The following is a 19,020-nucleotide window of genomic DNA, read 5'->3' as shown; positions in this document are numbered from 1 at the left end:
ACACTGTGAACTCGCGTTTTGTGAAGTAACTTTTCCTCTTCTTTTGAGGCAGGCCTTTGGGATTGAGGATGACTTGCTTCAATTCCAGTTCAGCGGGTTTCATACAGGCTGCTAAATCCAACACATGGTCTGCAACTGTCAAATGTGAGGGAGATAGTGCTTTTGGGTCAGGTAGTTATGGAATTTGGGAAATTGTGCTCTCTCCAATGCCTTGACATGGCATCTGTGTTTCTGATAAAGTCTTGTGATGTGTTTGGTCCGTTCCCAAATTACCTATCTCCATTTGGTCGCTCACACGTTGAGCATTCCCAGGAGATGGCAGTGAGGTACTTTGTAGACATACCTAAAGGACTTGCACTGTCCACCTGGGAGACTTCTGCTGTGACCGGTACAGCAGTTGCTTTGAGGGTCTGTTGTCAGGCATACCAACAACATGCCCCACCCTACAGAACTGGTTTTAAATGATTAGCACCTCAGTGCAGGCCGTGTAGGAATGGAAAAAGACATTAGTATTGGGCTGCCTTTCTTACAACTGAATTGAATCAATCTTACAAAGGCACTACTGGAAGTACTAGTTAATGGTGGTGAGGTGTTTGCAGTAGATTACCCCTAAAGCACATTGGACATATTAGGTGAAATCACACCAACAGTCCAGTTCAAAATTCCCAACCATATACTTGCTGTACCCAGTAGAATGGTGAAGACAGACTTGACGTGATTAAGTACCCCGAAAGGTGAATTTCATTGTCCTATCACAATAAATGAATCACTTGAGGTAATGAGTTCCTTGGACAAGCAATGGCAGTTCCCTTGGTATTACCCAAAGCAGCTCTGTTCGTTCTAACTTATTTCACACTTTCCCCAGCGTCTTTCACTATGAGGGTCGACTGTTATTGAGCATGGAGAAGTTCTTTTTTTAATATCCTGTGCCACCTTTGGTTGTAACTGGGTATATATGGGTCTATTCTGATCACATGCAGTCCAACACTGACCCTGCGTATTCATAATCGCATTCTGGAAGGGGTTTTGACCTTATTATGAATTGCTCAGGATCCAATGAGGAAGAGGCTGTCACTGTCCCAGGGCAATTTTCCAAAAGGTGCTGAAACTTGTAGAAAAAGAAAAAAAGTGGAGGCCCCTTTAAGTGTCAGTTCAAGCCCGAGTGAGCAGAGTCGTTCCTTTTGTTGGTGTGAGGGAAAAGGGCGGGTTCCAAGGAACCCATTTAGACCAAATGCAATTGCAGGGAGCCGCAGAGTGCTCCCTCGGAGCTGAAGACTACTGCCAAAGCAGGGAACCCTGTCCCCAGGGAGGGGGGCAGCTGTGAAAGATGTCTCTCTGAGCAGAGAAGCTTCGGAAGTTGTTGCAAAGAAGTGAATAATGCAGTAAAATGAACCGAGGTAAGAACAAAACAGAGAAAATAAATCGTTGTTAATTTGAAGTGAAGTTGAATTTTCCAGATCTGTTGGGTTTACAGTTTTATAACAGGGAGTTAACATTTACCTTGCTCTTTGAGTAAACTTTGTAAAAACTTTCCCCCGCTCTGGTTTCTAGTTCTCCTTTTGTTCCTCTCCTTTTTCATCACTTTTTTTTCCCTCCTTTTCTCCCTCTTCTGCCTCTCTATTGAGAGAGGTTTTGCGGAGTTGCTAGGTGCCCCGTCACCATGACGACCACCAGTTCCTCTATACAGCCAGTTATTCATTATGTAATGTTTGTTTTTGTCCTTTCCAAAGAAACCCAACTTGGCTTACCAAGTGAAAAAGAAGAATTTGCAGCAGTGGCCCTATGTTGGAAGCAGGCATTAATCCATACACCATGTTTCTTTAATTGTCATTACCTAAGCTCAACCACAGTCTTTGCCTTCACTAAAATCCTCTAATCAAGAAAAATATTTTATCCAGAGCTGGAAAAGTGATGGTGAAATTAATTCAGCGATCTCAAAGAACTTTGATTCATGGATGCTAATATCCCATGGAGATTAGTTTAGACCAAGAATGATTTAGTCAAGGATGAGATTAGGTTGGATTCCCTACAGTGTGGAAACAGGCCCTTCGACCCAACAAGGTAAAAACAATGACTGCAGATGCTGCAAACCAGATTCTGGATTAGTGGTGCTGGAAGAACACAGCCGTTCAGGCAGCATCTGAGGAGCAGTAAAATCGACGTTTCGGGCAAAAGCTCTTCATTCCTGATGAAGGGCTTTTGGCCGAAACGTCGATTTTACTGCTCCTCGAATGCTGCCTGAACTGCTGTGCACTTCAACCCAACCAGTCCACACCGACCCACCGAAGAGTAACCCACCCAGACCCATTTCTCTCTGAATGAGGCACCTAACACTTAAGGGCAATTTAGCATGGCCAATCCACCCTGACCTGCACATCTTTGGACTGTGGGAGGAAACCAGAGCACCCGGAGGAAACCCACGCAGACACGGGGAGAATGTACAAATTTCACTCCGAGGCTGGAATCAAACCTGGGTCCTGGTGCTGTGAGGCTACTGTGCTAACCACTGACCCACCATGCCGCCCAAAACAGTAAGGAGCAGACCATTCGGCCCCTTGATACCTGATAAGATCATACCTGATCTGATTGTGATCTCAAGGTCACCACACTGTCTACCCTGGTTATAGCCTTTGACTCCCGTGAATTGGGAATCTACGTCATTTCAAGCCTTGAAAATATTCTTTGACCCTGCTCTCCTTGACTAACAGCTCTCTAAGGAAAAGAAATCTCCATCTTAAATTTGAAGCCCCTATATTTTTAAATTGTGTCCTCTGGTATCTCCATTAGGAACTCACCTTGCCAATCCCATTAGCATTGATGTGTTTCAACAAGAGCATCTCTCAATCTTCTGTCCTCAATCTCCACTGGGAAATTAAACTCAAGATCTTTCCAGTGAGATTAATCCAGAAATTCCCACATCTGCAGTACAGGGTTTTAACTGAACATGTTTCACATCACTGCTTGCAATGTTGCATCACAAAATGATTGCAATTCTGATGTACGTAATTTTGGAACATTTTAGCTTTCTCCACATTAGATTTGATGTGTGTGCTGGTGTTGGACTTAGATGGACTATATCCGAACTCACACCACACCAGTAGCTCGACAGGTTTATTTGAAATCACGAGCTTTCGGAACAATGCTCATTTGTGTGACGGAATAGCGCTCCAAAAGCTTGTGATTTCAAATAAACCTGTTGGACTAAAACCTGGTGTCGTGTGACTCAACACGGACATTTACTATAAACCGACCGACTCCCACAGCTACTTAGACTACACCTCCTCCCACCCTGCCCCCGTAAAAATGCCATCCCATATTCCCAATTGCTTCGTCTTCGCCGCATCTGCTCCCAGGAGGACCAGTTCCAATACCGTACAACTCAGATGGCCTCCTTCTTCAAAGACCGCAACTTCCCCCCACACGTGATCGACGATGCCCTCCACCGCATCTCCTCCACTTCCCGCTCCTCCGTCCTTGAACCCCGCCCCTCCAATCGCCACCAGGACAGAACCCCACTGGTCCTCACCTACCACCCCACCAACCTCCATATACATCACATCATCCGTCGTCATTTCCGCCACCTCCAAACGGACCCCACCACCAGGGATATATTTCACTCCCCTCCCCTATCAGTGGTGCAAAAAGACCACTCCCTCCGTGACTCCCTTGTCAAGTCCACACCCCCCCCCCCCCCACCAACCCAACCTCCACTCCCGGCACCTTCCCCTGCAACCGCAAGAAATGCAATACTTGCGCCCACACCTCCCCCCTTACTTCCCTCCAAGGTCCCAAGGGATCCTCCCATGTCCGCCACAAATTCACCTGCACCTCCACACACATCATTTACTGCATCCGCTGCACCCGATGTGGCCTCCTCTATATTGGGGAGACAGGCCGCTGACTTGCGGAACGTTTCAGAGGACGCCTCTGGGACACCCAGACCAACCAACCCAACCACCCCATGGCTCAACACTTCAACTCCCCCTCCCACTCCACCAAGGACATTCAGGTCCTTGGACTCCTCCATCGCCAGACCATAGCAACATGACAGCTGGAGGAAGAGCGCCTCATCTTCCACCTAGGAACCCTCCAACCACAAGGGATGAACTCCGATTTCTCCAGTTTCCTCATTTCCCCTCCCCCCACCTTGTCTCAGTCCCAACCCTCGAACTCAGCACCACCTTCCTAACCTGCAATCCTCTTCCTGACCTCTCCGCCCCCACCCCACTCCAGCCTATCGCCCTCACCTTAACCTCCTTCCACCGATCGCATTTCCAATGCCCCTCCCCCAAGTCCCTCCTCCCTACCTTTTATCTTAGCCTGCTTGGCACACCCTCCTCATTCCTGAAGAAGGGCTCATGTCCAAAACGTCGATTCTCCTGTTCCTTGGATGCTGCCTGACCTGCTGCGCTTTTCCAGCAACACATTTTCAGTCGTGTGACTTCTGACCTTTACCAGATTTCTGAACTAGAACACCTTCAATAATATTCTTTCGCAGATTAAACTTGATGAAACCAAAATAACTCCTGAAGAATGAATTTAAAACATTGTGTTTTGTTTTAGAAATCTAAGATAATCCAAATAAATGCTCCTGAGACTTGCTTGTCACTTTATTTCTAAGCCAGATACTCAACCCATCGGACTTGTTTCCTTCCCCACCAATTCTTCCTTTGTTTAAATGCTGCTGTTATTATCTCCTTCAGGTTGATTGGCAATGTTACAGAATTGAAGAAGCTACTCTAACTGACCGTCTGGTGCGGGATGAGGTGCACTGTTGTCTCATTACCTTCCAATATTGCACTCGTCCCGGCCTCCTGGTCTGGCTGGATTGCCACGCTGGGTGGTAACTGCTGTGATCAGATGTGGCCCACCAGCACACAGGATTCCTTTCATTCTAAGGTTGGGAGGGCTGTAATTTGCATTGAGTTTTTTCTTAAAGGCATTGCACTCATCCCGGCCAGAGTCTGAGAGGGTTGCACAGCTCAGGACCATGTCGCTTTAACTGGAAGATGCTTAATGGAATCTCTTCTTGTCCACGGAGACCTCCACAACTGGCCTGGTGTGTCCTCTTACCTCATCCAGCAGATCAACAGGAAACAAGATACATGGGCTGGGACCCCACCTAACAACTTAAATATTCATTCCCACCCACCATCGATACACAGTGACAGCAGTATGGATCATCAACAAGATGCACTTGAGCAATTTACCCAGACTTTTCTGACAGCACCTTCCTAATCTATGACCTCTACTATGTAGAAACAAAAGAGCAACAGATACATCAAACATCCCCACCTACAAGCTCTCCTCCAAGTCACACACCATCCTGATTTGAAATTAGATTGCATTTCACTTACTGTTGCTGGGTCAAAGTCCTGGAGTCCCCTTCGTTAACAGCACTGTGCATGTCCCTGTGTTACATGGACTGCAGTGACACAAGGAGGAAGCTGAACCTCACTTTCGCATGGGCAATTAATGATGGAAAATAAAGCTGGCCCACCCAGTATGGTCTTATGCTAGCATGGGACATGGCCCGTATTTGTCACTTATCTCTAAATAAGACCATAAGACATAGGAGTGGAAGTAAGGCCATTCAGCCCATCGAGTCCACTCCCCCATTCAATCATGGCTGATGGGCATTTCAATTCCACTTACCAGCGTTCTCCCCGCAGCCTTTAATTCCGAGACAACATGAATCTATCAATCTCTGCCTTGAAGATATTTAGCGTCCCAGCCTCCACTGCACTCCGTGGCAATGAATTCCACAGGCCCACCACCCTCTGGCTGAAGAAATATCTCCGCATTTCTGTTCTGAATTGACCCCCTCTAATTCTAAGGCTGTGTCCACGGGTCCTAGTCTCCTCGCCTAATGGAAACAATTTCCTAGCGTCCACCCTTTCCAAGCCATGTATTATCTTGTACGTCTCTATTAAGTCTCCCCTTAATCTTCTAAACTCCAATGAATACAATCCCAGGATCCTCAGCCGTTTCTCGTATCTTAGACCTACCATTCCAGGGATCATCCGTGTGAATCTCCGCTGGACACGTTCCAGTGCCAGTATGTCCTTCCTGAGGTGTGGGGACCAAAACTGGACACAGTACTCTAAATGGGGCCTAACCAGAGCTTTATAAAGTCTCAGTAGCACATCTCTGCTTTTATATTCCAACCCTCTTGAGATAAGAGACAACATTGCATTCGCTTTCTTAATTACGGACTCAACCTGCATGTTTACCTTTAGAGAATCCTCGACTAGCACTCCCAGATCCCTTTGTATTTTGGCTTTATTAATTAATAAATGCCGATGAAGTCAATAGTTTTGCTAGGTCACTTTACAGGGTAGTTTAGCATATCACAACATCTGAAGTCAGACAAAGGCCAGACCAGGTAAGGATGTCAGATTTCTTTCCCTAAAGGACATTAATGAACTGGATGGTATTTTATAACAATCTACAGTGGTCACAGGGCTTCCATCAGACCAACCTTTAATTCCAATGTTTTTTAAACCAAATTCAAATTTCACTAATATGCCAAGAAATGTTGCCAGAACAGAAATGCTTTGCTTCTAGATGTTATACTGAAGGGCAACATGTTGACAAAAAAATGGGAGGCAGCTAAGGAGGACATCCGATATTATGGCTCAGAAATGGGTCATCATAGTCAGGAATAGGAAGAGTGTCTCACTTTGATGAGATGGATAACAGTGGAACCACATGACAGCAGTTTCAGTTGGACATTGATGGAAAAGCGTTGGAGGAGGATGGTGTGGACTCTTGTGTCAAAACTTACCAACAGGTCAAGAAGGATCACAAAGGAAAGTTTACTTTTGTCACTGAGACAGTGAATATGAATTATGATTTTGATAAGTTGCTTGTGATTGCATACCACGGCAAGGGCAGAAATTTGATTAAATCTCTCCAATAATGGAGTTCAAGAAAGGATGGTCACAGATTTAGAGGTGACAACATAATCAAGGTCCTTACGGAAGAGAGAAAGGTTGGGAGTGGGTGTTACTTTACAGAGATGGTGGGGTCAAGAATTTATTTTTTATTTTGACTTCAGAGATGCTAATGGCAGAGAGAGAGAGAGAGAGAGAGACAAGAGTCTAGATTGGAGTGGTGCTGGAAAAGCACAGCAGGTCAGGCAGCATCCGAGGAGCAGGAAATCAACGTTTTGGGCAAAAGCCCTTCATCAGGAATGAGGCAGGGAGCCTCCAGGGTGGAGGGATAAATGGGAGGGGGATGGGCTGGGGAGAAGGTAGCATAGAGTACAATAGGTGGATGGAGGTGTGGATGGAGGTGATAGGTCGGAGAGGAAGGTGGAGTGGATAGGTGAGAGGGAAGATTGGCAGGTAGGACAGGTCATGGGGATGGTGCTGAGCTGGCAGGTTGGAACTGGGGTAAGGTGGGGGGAGGGGAAATGAGGAAGCTGGTGAAGTCCACTAAGTCCGAAACATCAATTTTAGATTAGATTACTTACAGTGTGGAAACAGGTCCTTCAGTCCAAGTCCACACTGACCCGCCGAAGTGCACTCACCCAGACCCATTCCCCTACATTTACCCCTGCACCTAACACTATGGGCAATTTAGCATGGCCAATTCACCTAACCTGCACATTTTTAGACTGTGGGAGGAAACCGGAGCACCCGGAGGAAACCCACACAGACACGGGAAGAATGTGCAAACTCCACACAGACAGTTGCCTGAGGCGGGATTTTCCTCCTCCTCAGATGCTGCCTGACCTGCTGTGCTTTTCCAGCACCACTCTGATCTAGTCTCTGATCTCCAGCATCTGCTGTCTTCACATTCCCCGAGAGAGAAAGAGAGAGAGAGAGAGAGAGAATCCCTTCAGAGAAACAGTTTACAATACCAGTCAGCATGGGTCCAGCAGGAAAGGTTAAGTGGTGAACAGCTTTGTGGGAACATGTTAAGATAGGACAGAAGGTGGAAAAAGTGAGCTTGAAGGGGACGGGGATGGGGGTGGGGTGAAGACAAGCAACAAATAGGAGAAAGGTGAAATTTGAACTTTAGAAGACATTTTGCCCATTGGTATGGGGGAATGACAGGACATGGCGTAGTCAGCTATCAGGTACCCCCACTCATAGTGACAGAGAAATATGTGAATCGTTTCCACTTCCAGCTGCAGATCGGGGTGGAGAAAAAGGGAACAGGAACATCAGAAGACATTTATAATCGACAAAATAAGCTCAGGGTTACCTTTGTGTTCCAGGCTGATTCTGGAGTAATAAAGAAAATGCCTACAGGAACATTTGAGTCATGTAAATGTAAGTAACTGATGAATATCCACTTCCTTACTGAAATAACTCCACAGAGGCCAGTATGCCGTCACCAAGTCACCCTTTATTTACATGTAGAGATACTGATCCAGCTCCTTCACAGCCAGTTTTCAGAATGAACAGGATGTCTGAGACTCCTGTTCTTATCTGTCACACAGATTGGACCAGATTAACAGCCCCAGTCAGCAAACCACCTGGTTTCCCTCACACTGGAAGGGGAGTAATGTGTCTGATGTGCATAGTGACACCACTGCTCCCTCTAAATGGAAAATCTTAGACATGTACAAGAGTAAAAACTTCAAATGCCTGGCTAGAGTGAGTCAAACTGGCAGACAACAGCTGCTCAACGTGGAGATGCTGATACCAAGGACTGGCCTGTGCCAAAGACAGTGGTGAGATGAGGAGGGGTAATTTACGAATTGGAAGCTCAAAAGTGAAAGACAGATTAGAGAGAGAAAACATCTGTAAATATTTGTTATTGAAATGGAAACCTTGGGGGAAATAACATAATGACCCCTCGCTGTCCCCCCTTGTAACCCTTGCCCCCTGGCAGTGACCCAGGACCAACAGTTACTTTGACAATCAGACTGCCAGCCAGGGTTTACCATTTTCTTTTCTATTTTTAAAATTTTTTTTGGAGTTTTAAACATTTATTTGATGTTGACATTTTGGCCAAATTCACTGGTTCTGGAAATGCTTGACAAGGGCTCCTGATGTCACCTGGCATAAGGACCTCTCAAATCTTCAGCGTGCTCCCATCTGGAGTTGCAGCAACTTCCGAAATGGCTCAAAGTCCTCAGGAATTGTGTCTGTGAGACAAACAGGCAGAGGAAGGAAAGATCAGGTGAGCTGATTAATCAATCTGGCATATTTCTCCTCTGTGACCAGCCAAGCATTTCCAGCACTATTAACTTGAAGTTAGTATTTTGGGGGCTATGGGCAGCATTCCTTCCAAGCCGTTCACCATTCCTGACTTCGAATTGTAACACCATTCCTTCAATACCACGAGCTCAAAATCCTGGAATTCCCTCCATAACAGCATTGTGGGTCTACCTACAACAAATGGACTGTGATGGCTCAAGAAGGCAGATCACCATCACCTTGTCAAGGGCTGTTATTGCTTGGGCCGCAGAGTTTTAGCTATGAAGTCAGATTGGATAGTCTGGGGTGGTCTTCCCTGGAACAGAGGAGACTGATTGAGATGTTTAAAATTGTGGGGGGCGGGGGCGTAATCAGGATAGACAGGAAGAAATGTTTCTTCCTAGTGAGGGGACCAATGATCAGGTTGCATAGATTTAAAATAAAGGGTAGGAGGTTTAGAAAGGATGTGAAGATATGTTTTATTCATCCAGAGGTGATGAATATCTGGAACCCACTGCTGGTCAGGGTTGTAGAGGCGAAACCCTCAACATTTCAGGAAAATTTACATAGCAATGCTAAGGCATGCAAGACCATTGGCAAAGTGCTCGAAAATGGGACTAGAACAGTTTGGTGGCTGTTCTGATTGGCAAGACTCAATGGGCCAAAAGACCTTTTTTCTATGACTAGGGATAGGCATTAAGTGCTGACCCAGCCAGCAATTCCCACATTTTTACGTGAATGAATAATAAAAAGCTGTTCTCACCATTACACCTGTAGCGCAGATTGGACCAAATAATATTCTCCTGGGAGAAGCAGAAGACACCAAGGCGCCCCCCACGCATGGTTGTATCAATTGTGACACCTGAATCTGCCACAAGATTAGGTCCTTCATACAATCTGACTCTGAAAGGAGAAAGAAGACACAGCTTTGTAACTAAATGAAATGTTTATTGTTTGTACCCCTTAAAATGGCACAGTGTGTTTGTAATCACTAACGTTGTCTGCCTAATGAAATGGAGCTGGAAATATATAGCAGATTATTCAGTCTGCAAGCTGGGCTGTGGACCTTTGGCTGTGTAGCCTTCAGACACCCATGCTGTGAAAAAAAATGGAGGACATAGGATCTGAAATCTTGGCTCAATGTTAGGTCAGAAGGCAGCAGAGTAATCAGATGCTGAGCTCAAAATTTGTGTGAAACTACACTGAAACAGTGGAGGGGAAGAGAGATCAGTCAATTAAAGTAGGAATGAGTGTGTTCCAAGAAGAGGGTGATGGAGGAGGGTGATCGAGATCACAGCAGACACAAAGACATTGACAAATATAGGAAGTGCTAGAGAAACTGAGCAGGTTTGGCTGCAGCTATTGAGAGAAAAAAAAGCAGAGTTAATTTCTCATGTTGCATATGACTCTTAATACTTAAGACATTAAGCTCTACAGATGGATACTCAATATTTAATCTTGAGAAACATATTTCACTCATATTTTCTGAGGAAAGTGGTTAGGGTATGGAATGTCTGCCCAGGGGTTTAGTGAAAGCAAGTTCAATCACAAAGAAATTGAATACGCACCTGAACGGACAAAATGTATGAGGTGATAGGGAAAGAATGGGACTGCTACTTTATCCTTCAAACCTATGACAAGGGAAACCACACTCCAGAACTGTACACACAGACCGGGAGAGGGATCCATCTAGTAAAAGCCAGAGTTCACAGAAAACTAGACAATATTTCTGTTTTCCCTGGAGCGTCAGAGGCTGAGGGGTGACCTTATAGAGGTGTACAAAATTATCAGAGGCACAGATAGGATAAATAGACAAAGTCTTTTCCCTGGGGTGGGGGAGTCCAGAACTAGAGGGCATAGGTTTAGGGTGAGAGGAGAAAGATATAAAAGACATCTGTGGGGCAACTTTTTCACGCAGAGGGTGGTACATGTTTGGAATGAGCTGCCAGAGGATGTGGTGGAAGCTGGTACAATTACAACATTTAAGAGGCATTTGGATGGGTATATGAATAGGAAGGGTTTGGAGGGATATGGGCCAGGTGCTGGGTGGGACTAGATTGGGTTGGGATATCTGGTCGGTATGGATGGGTTGGACTGAAGGGTCTGTTTCCATGCTGTACATCTCTATGACTATTAGGAATTCAACTTTGCACTACCAATATTTCTCTCTAACTGCACTGAGTGGCTGTGTGTCTGTCTCCTAAGCTGGCCTCTCTTTGACCCTTTACTCAACCTCCTTTCTCCGTCTCTAAATACACTGTATGTGCCTCTGACAATTGTATGTGTTTCTTGTGTAAGTATGTTTCTCAATCTCTCACTGTGCTTCCCTATCTTCTCACTATCTGTGTCTCTCTCTGCCTTTAACTGCACATTTCAGCAAACTGAATCTTTTTTCTGAGTTTGCTTTCAGGATCTGAAATCAGACAGAGTTCTAACAATGGAACAAATGGAAATGCTGGAAGTTGAAGTCATGCTGAACTGATGATGCAGAACTCAGATTCCAAACAGTAACTTCAGCCTGTCAGCCATTGTCTTCAGATTTACATTTCAATAGGAATGAGGCCCCAACTGACCTGCCAGGATCCTGTTACTATGGGAATGTTTCTTGGTTACCAGAGGGAAAGGATGTCTTTTGTGCCTGGAGAACGTGTTCAGCATTCACTAGAATGACAAAACGCAACTCCAAAACCAAACCTCCAATCAGCCAGCATATGGGCTGTCTCTACTCATTGGGACTGATTCCAAGGTACAGCATTACCAGGCAAACCTTTGTCAAACCTTCAAAATCCCTAAATCATCCATGACTTCCACAGATTCTTTAACAGCCATCACTGAAAATTCAAATCTATTGGGAATATGCAAAGGATAACTGACCAATTCTTCTGGGAAGAAATAGGGAAACTTTGACTGGGGATTGGGGAGGGTGGGGAGATTTCTGATGACCACAACTCTCCTATGGCCAGGTGCTGGCAGGGAGGACTAGATTGGGTTGGGATCACTGATCAGCATGAATGATTTGGATGGAAGGGTCTGTTTCCGTGCTGTACATCTCTGTGATTTTATGACGATACTGGCTAACAAAGGCAAGGGTCAGTATACCACCTGTATATACTCTGGAATTCTCTCCCTCAACCTCTCCACTCCCCTCCTTTAAGCTGCTCCTTCAAATCTACCTCTCATCTGTTCCAATGTTTGTGACACAGTGTCAAATTCTATTTACGAATTCACAGTGAACCGTTTTCGACATTTCACTCTATAATGGCACTATTTAAATTAAAGCTACATTTAATAAGGGCTCAGTGTGTGTTTGTGAATGGGACTTAGACTTACCGGTGTTTAATGAACATGTGATCGTATGCTCACCTGATATAGCCGACTTGTGGCCTGTGCACCAGCTGCCATCTGTAGGATGTCTTGTCCTTCCAACCCACATCACGGGGATCTTTCCAGAGCAGTGTGACCTGGTCTTGGGTAGTGCCAGTATTCCACAGTGCATTCCTGAGGAACTCTCCTGGGCCAGTCTTTGATTTCACGGCCTGATTGGGATCCAAAGTGAAGGACAAGTTACTAATTTGAATGATGCATCATCACCATAAACATAATAATATTTAAATTAATTATCCAGACCCATTGCTTAGGCTAATTGGTGGATCACACAGTATGTGTGTGTGAACGTCACACTTTTGAGCCAGTGCTTCTAATGGTGTGGGGAGCTGAATGGATTGATCCCTTTCCTGTGTTTCTGCACCAAAGTGGTCATGTTCAATGTTTATATGCAGACAATCTATTCATTTTGATCCCTGAATCTCTTTCTCTTCAACACAAAGCAGGGCTATTATACTGTAAGTGATCACTTTGCTGACATGGGGGACATCTGGAGAGGAGGAGGTGAGCCAGATTTGTTGGGGGCAAGACCAGTGGGAGCTGTGAGGAGAGGGTGAGTAAACGTAGAGTTCTTTGGTGATGCCAAAAGGAGGATAATCGGGGTGGCACGGTGACTCAGAGGTTAGCACGGCTGCCTCAGCGCCAGGGACCTAGGTTTAATTCCCGCCTCAGGCAACTGTCTGTGTGGAGTTTGCACATTCTCCCAGTGTCTGCGCGGGTTTCCTCTCACAGTCCAAAGATATGAAGGTCAGGTGAATTGGCCATGCTAAATTGCCCATAGTGTTAGGTAGATTATTCAGGAGTAAATGTAGGGAAATGGGTCTAGATGGGTTGCTCTTCGGAGGGTCGGTGTGGACTTGTTGGGCCGAAGGGCCTGTTTCCACACTGTAGGGAATCTAATAAAAAAAACCTGAGGGTACAGGGTACAGGGCGATGAGGGGAAGGGCAGGGGGCTGATTTAATGTTCAAGGAGGATACAGACTGGGATGGCCTGACAAGGATTCAGCAGCATTGGCAGTCACCCATGTACCTGGCTGTCTGTGGTTAAGAACCTGAAAGAGGGAACAAAGCTGAAGAGGGTCTTTGTTTACTGTAGCCCCACCAGCAATGTGTAGTCTGCAGAATTTCAGCTACAATAATTTGACAGCAGCCTGCAGCAACTCAATGTGTCCGTGAGTCGAAACACAGCTCCTTATTAGGGGAGGACTGGGTACACAGTTAGGTCAGGTACACTATGTGCATCAAATTATCAGCTTGGAGAATAATCACTATTCACTCGCTGAGATTCTGGTCACTGAGTTAGCAGGAACAGGTCTGTTTCTCGCTGAGATTCTGGTTACTGAGTTAGCAGGTTCAGCCTGTTACATGCTGAAAATCTGATTACTGAGTTAGCTGAAATGTGTCTGGCACTCACTGAGATTCTGGTTACCGAGTTAGCAGGGACAGTTGGTCTCTCGCTGAGATTCTGGTTACTGGGTTAGCAGGGACAGGTCTGTCACTCACTGAGATTCGGTTACTGGGTTAGCAGGGACAGTTGGTCTCTCGCTGAGATTCTGGTTACTGAGTTAGCAGGAACAGGTCTGTCACTCACTGAGATTCTGGTTACTGAGTTAGCAGGGACAGTTGGTCTCTCGCTGAGATTCTGGTTACTGAGTTAGCAGGGACAGTTGGTCACTCGCTCAGATTCTGGTTAGTGAGTTAGCAGGGACAGGTCTGTCACTCACTGAGATTCTGGTTACTGAGTTAGCAGGGACAGTTGGTCTCTCGCTGAGATTCTGGTTACTGAGTTAGCAGGAACAGGTCTGTCACTCACTGAGATTCCGGTTACTGGGTTAGCAGGGACAGGTCTGTTTCTCACTGAGATTCTGGATTCTGGTTAGTGAGTTAGCAGGGACAGGTGGTCTCTCGCTGAGATTCTGGTTACTGAGTTAGCAGGGACAGGTCTATGTCTCGCTGAGATTCTGGTTACTGAGTTAGCAGGGACAGGTCTGTCTCTCATTGAGATTCTGATTACTAAGTTAGCAGGGACAGGTCTGTCACTCACTGAGATCCTTGTTACTCTCATTGAGATTCCGATTACTAAGTTAGCAGGAACAGGTCAGTCCGTTTATGAGATTCTGGTTACTGAGTTCGCAGGGAGAGGCCTGGAATCTGATTAAACTGTGGTTACTGAGTTAGCAGGGACAGGTCTGTCTGTTTATGAGATTCGGTTACTGGGTTAGCAGGGACAGGTCTGTTTCTCGCTGAGATTCTGGATTCTGGTTAGTGAGTTAGCAGGAACAGGTGGTCTCTCGCTGAGATTCTGGTTACTGAATTAGCAGGGACAGGTCTATGTCTCGCTGAGATTCTGGTTACTGAGTTAGCAGGGACAGGTCTGTCTCTCGTTGAGATTCTGATTACTGAGTTAGCAGGGACAGGTCTGTCTCTCGTTGAGATTCTGATTACTAAGTTAGCAGGGACAGGTCTGTCACTCACTGAGATTCTTGTTACTCTCGTTGAGATTCCGATTACTGAGTTAGCAGGAACAGGTCTGTCAGTTGCTAAGTTTCTGGTTAGTGAGTTAGCAGGGATTAGTCTGTCACTCACTGAGATTCTGGTTACTGAGTTAGCAGAGACAGATCTGTCTGTTTATGAGATCCTGGTTACTGAGTTAGCAGGGACAGGTCTGTCTGTCTGTGGAGGTTCTGGTTAGTGAGTTAGCAGGGACAGGTCTGTCTCTCGTTGAGATTCTGATTACTAAGTTAGCAGACAGGTCTGTCTCTCGTTGAGATTCTGTTTACTGAGTTAGCAGGGACAGGTCTGTCTGTTTATGAGGTTCGGGTTACTGAGTCAGCAGGGACAGGTCTGTCTGTTTATGAGGTTCTGTTTACTGAGTTAGCAGGGACAGGTCTGCCTGTCTGTGGAGGTTCGGGTTACTGAGCATGTAAGAACGAGTTTGTCTGTTGCTGAGATTCTGGTGACTGTGCGTGCAGGGAAAGGCCTGTCTCTCGCCCAGTTTCTGGCTATTGGGAGTGCTGGGACAGGTCTGTTTCTCACTGAGCTTCAGGTTGGTGAGTTAGCTGGAACAGGACCATCTCTCGCTGATATTCAGGTTATTCAGTGAGGAGGGAGAGGCCTGTCTCTCACAACTTGGTGCATTGGTTTCACCTTGAGTTGAAGACTAGGCTCTGCCATTGCACGGAATGGTGTCGATTGCCAGTATAACTGCTCTGTCTGTTTCCACATCACCACGTAGAAGCTGGAACTGTCCTGGTAGCCAAAGATAAAGCCAGCGTAATCATCATCTGTCACAGTATTCACGTGGAATGTGCCTTCAAAGTCCACACCATTGAACGCAGTATAACCTGGGACATGAGTGCGGGAATAGTATGATCAACATTATCTTCTTACAACAGCATCAACCACTCATTTTGAATGATGTCGTGCCAAACAACAGCTGATGAAAACATAATCAAAAATCTTCTGTTAATTTTATCGATCTTTGCTTTTATAAAAAGGAGCAATGTTAAATTCCATTTATATTGGGGCCGAATCTAACAAAACTTCAAACACTCTCAGCACTCGTGAGATACAGTATAAAGTTCCCTCGAGATTGTCGACATCGACCTGTCAGGATGTGGGAAACATCTGGATTTCTAATGTAGAAGTTTTCAAGATGAGTTCAATAATAAAACCCTGATGATTGTGGTAAATGAAACCACTCTGTATTCAGTCAGTCTAGTTCAGGTTGTGTGGCTGACATCACATTTCACTGATTGAACAAATCACACCAACTTACCGACAGCTAATCCAGGGTCACTGTTCATAGTCTGAACAATCTCCATTCCCTGTCACACAAACACAAAAATTATTTATGAAATACTAGGACCTGCTGGGCATGTTGAAGGAAGGTGAGGAGCACGCCAAGGTCAGGGATACGTGAGATGTTGGAGCGGGATGACTTTGTCTTACCAATGTTTAACCTGAGGGCTTTGTAGTTGGTCCAACATTAGATGTTGAAGTGTGTAACAACAGAGAAGGTGTTATCAGGGAAGCTTTGCAAACTGAAACCTTGGCATAATGTGACCTAACGGGCAGCTAGCTGGTCAATGAGAACGAGGTCAGGAAAACAAGAAAACATTTCCAATGAGCCAACAACAAGCAACAAGTGGAGAACACATTGTTGAAGATACTGTACCTGTATTTGGATAAATCAGTAAAATTAGATAGTCCCATGGAAAAGGAAGCCAGCTGTTGAAGAATGAAGTCAAATCATGTAAGTGAATGTTGCCAAAAGATTGAGAAGTAATAATGATCCATATTTGTAGTTGAAGAGAATTCTGTTCATTACCTTTGTTAGGATTTTGAATATTATAGGAGAAAATGAGGACTGCAGATGCTGAAGATCAGAGCTGAAAATGTGTTGCTGGAAAAGTGCAGCAGGTCAGGCAGCATCCAAGGAACAGGAGAATCGACGTTTCGGGCATGAGCCCTTCTTCAGGAATGAGGAAAGTGTGTCCAGCAGGCTAAGATAAAAGGTAGGGAGGAGGGACTTGGGAGAGGGGTGTTGGAAATGCGATAGGTGGAAGGAGGTCAAGGTGAGGGTGATAGGCCGGAGTGGGGGTGGGGATGGAGAGGTCAGGAAGAAGATTGCAGGTTAGGAGGGCGGTGCTGAGTTCGAGGGTTGGACTGAGACAAGGTGGGGGGAGGGGAAATGAAGAAACTGGAGAAGTCTGAGTTAATCCCTTGTGGTTGGAGGGTTCCTAGGCGGAAGATGAGGCGCTCTTCCTCCAGCCGTCGTGTTGCAATGGTCTGGCGATGGAGGAGTCCAAGGACCTGCATGTCCTTGGTGGAGTGGGAGAGGGAGTTGAAGTGTTGAGCTGGTTAGGTTGGTTGGTCCGGGTGTCCCAAAGGTGTTCTCTGAAACATTCCGCAAGTAGGCAGCCTGTCCCCCCAATATAGAGGAGGCCACATCGGGTGCAGCGGATGCAGTAAATGATGTGTGTGGAGGTACAGGTGAATTTGTGGCGGATATGGAAAGATCCCTTGGGGCCTTGGAGGGAAGTGAGGGAGGAGGTGTGGACGCAAGTTTTGCATTTCTTGCGGTTGCAGGGAAGGTGCCGGGAGTGGAGGTTGGGTTGGTGGGGGGTGTGGACCTGACAAGGGAGTCACAGAGGGAGTGGTCTTTTCGGAATGCTGATAGGGGAGGGGAGGGAAATATATATTTACTCTAAACTTTACTATACACCGACCGACTCCCACAGCTACCTAGACTACACCTCCTCCCACCCTGCCCCCTGTAAAAACGCCATCCCATATTCCCAATTCCTTCGTCTCCGCCGCATCTGCTCCCAGGAGGACCAGTTCCAACACCATACAGCCCAGATGGCCTCCTTCTTCAAAGACCGCAATTTCCCCTCAGATGTGATCGATGATGCCCTCCACCGCATCTTCTCCACTTCCCGCTCCTCCGCCCTTTAGCCCCGCCTCTCCAATCGCCACCAGGACAGAACCCCACTGGTCCTCACCTACCACCCCACCAACCTCCGCATACATCGTATCATCCATCGTCATTTCTGCCACCTAGAAACGGACCCCACCACCAGAGATATATTTCCCTCCCCTCCCCTATCAGCATTCCAAAAAGACCACTCCCTCCGTGACTCCCTCGTCAGGTCCACACCCCCCACCAACCCAACCTCCATTCCCGGCACCTTCCCCTGCAACCGCAAGAAATGCAAAACTTGCGCCCACACCTCCTCCCTCACTTCCCTCCAAGGCCCCAAGGGATCCTTCCATATCCGCCACAAATTCACCTGCACCTCCACACACATCATTTACTGCATCCGCTGCACCCGATGTGGCCTCCTCTATATTGGGGAGACGGGCCGCCTACTTGCGGAACGTTTCGGAGAACACCTCTGGGACGCCCGGACCAACCAACCCAACCGCCCTGTGGCTCAACACTTCAACTCCCTCTCCCACTCCACCAAGGACATGCAGGTCCTTGGACTCCTCCATCGCCAGACCATAGCAACACGACGGCTCATTTTCCGCCTGGGAACCCTACAACCACAAGGGATGAACTCAGACTTCTCCAGTTTCCTCATTTCCCCTCCCCCACCTTGTCCCAGTCCAACCCTCGAACTCAGCACCGCCCTCCTAACCTGCAATCTTCTTCCCGACCTCTCTGCCCCCACCCCCCACCCCACTCCGGCCTATCACCCTCACCTTGACCTCCTTCCACCTATCGCATTTCCAACACCCCTCCCCAAGTCCCTCCTCCCTACCTTTTGGCACACTCTCCTCATTCCTGAAGAAGGGCTCATGCCCAAATGTCGATTCTCCTGCTCCTTGGATGCTGCCTGACCTCCTGCACTTTTGAATATTATGGGACAGTTCCAGAGATTTATAGCTGAGTTGTGGAAACGATGTCACATGGCTTTTGGTGATCTTCATCGTGTTTTTGTGAGTGGTGAGATGTTGACCAGGTTGGGTTAGA

General features: G+C 46.5%; 1 protein-coding gene across 1 annotated transcript in view; it reads right to left on the bottom strand.

Moving 5' to 3' along the window:
* Window positions 1–8,338: 8,338 nt before the first annotated feature.
* The window catches only part of thbs3a (thrombospondin 3a), a 74,271-nt gene continuing 63,589 nt past the window's right edge, over window positions 8,339–19,020 (bottom strand). Inside the window, exons 19-23 of the mRNA XM_060820781.1 lie at window positions 16,318–16,366; window positions 15,687–15,883; window positions 12,519–12,691; window positions 9,919–10,058; window positions 8,339–9,103 (exon numbers count right to left, since the gene is read on the bottom strand). Of these exons, the coding sequence (XP_060676764.1) occupies window positions 9,039–9,103; window positions 9,919–10,058; window positions 12,519–12,691; window positions 15,687–15,883; window positions 16,318–16,366 (624 nt within the window). The 3' untranslated portion in view covers window positions 8,339–9,038. The remainder of the gene's footprint in view (window positions 9,104–9,918; window positions 10,059–12,518; window positions 12,692–15,686; window positions 15,884–16,317; window positions 16,367–19,020) is intronic.

This window comes from Hemiscyllium ocellatum, chromosome 50 (assembly GCF_020745735.1).
Source record: "Hemiscyllium ocellatum isolate sHemOce1 chromosome 50, sHemOce1.pat.X.cur, whole genome shotgun sequence".
Taxonomy (NCBI): Eukaryota; Metazoa; Chordata; class Chondrichthyes; order Orectolobiformes; family Hemiscylliidae; genus Hemiscyllium; species Hemiscyllium ocellatum.
This window is presented reverse-complemented; position numbering and strand designations above follow the sequence as displayed.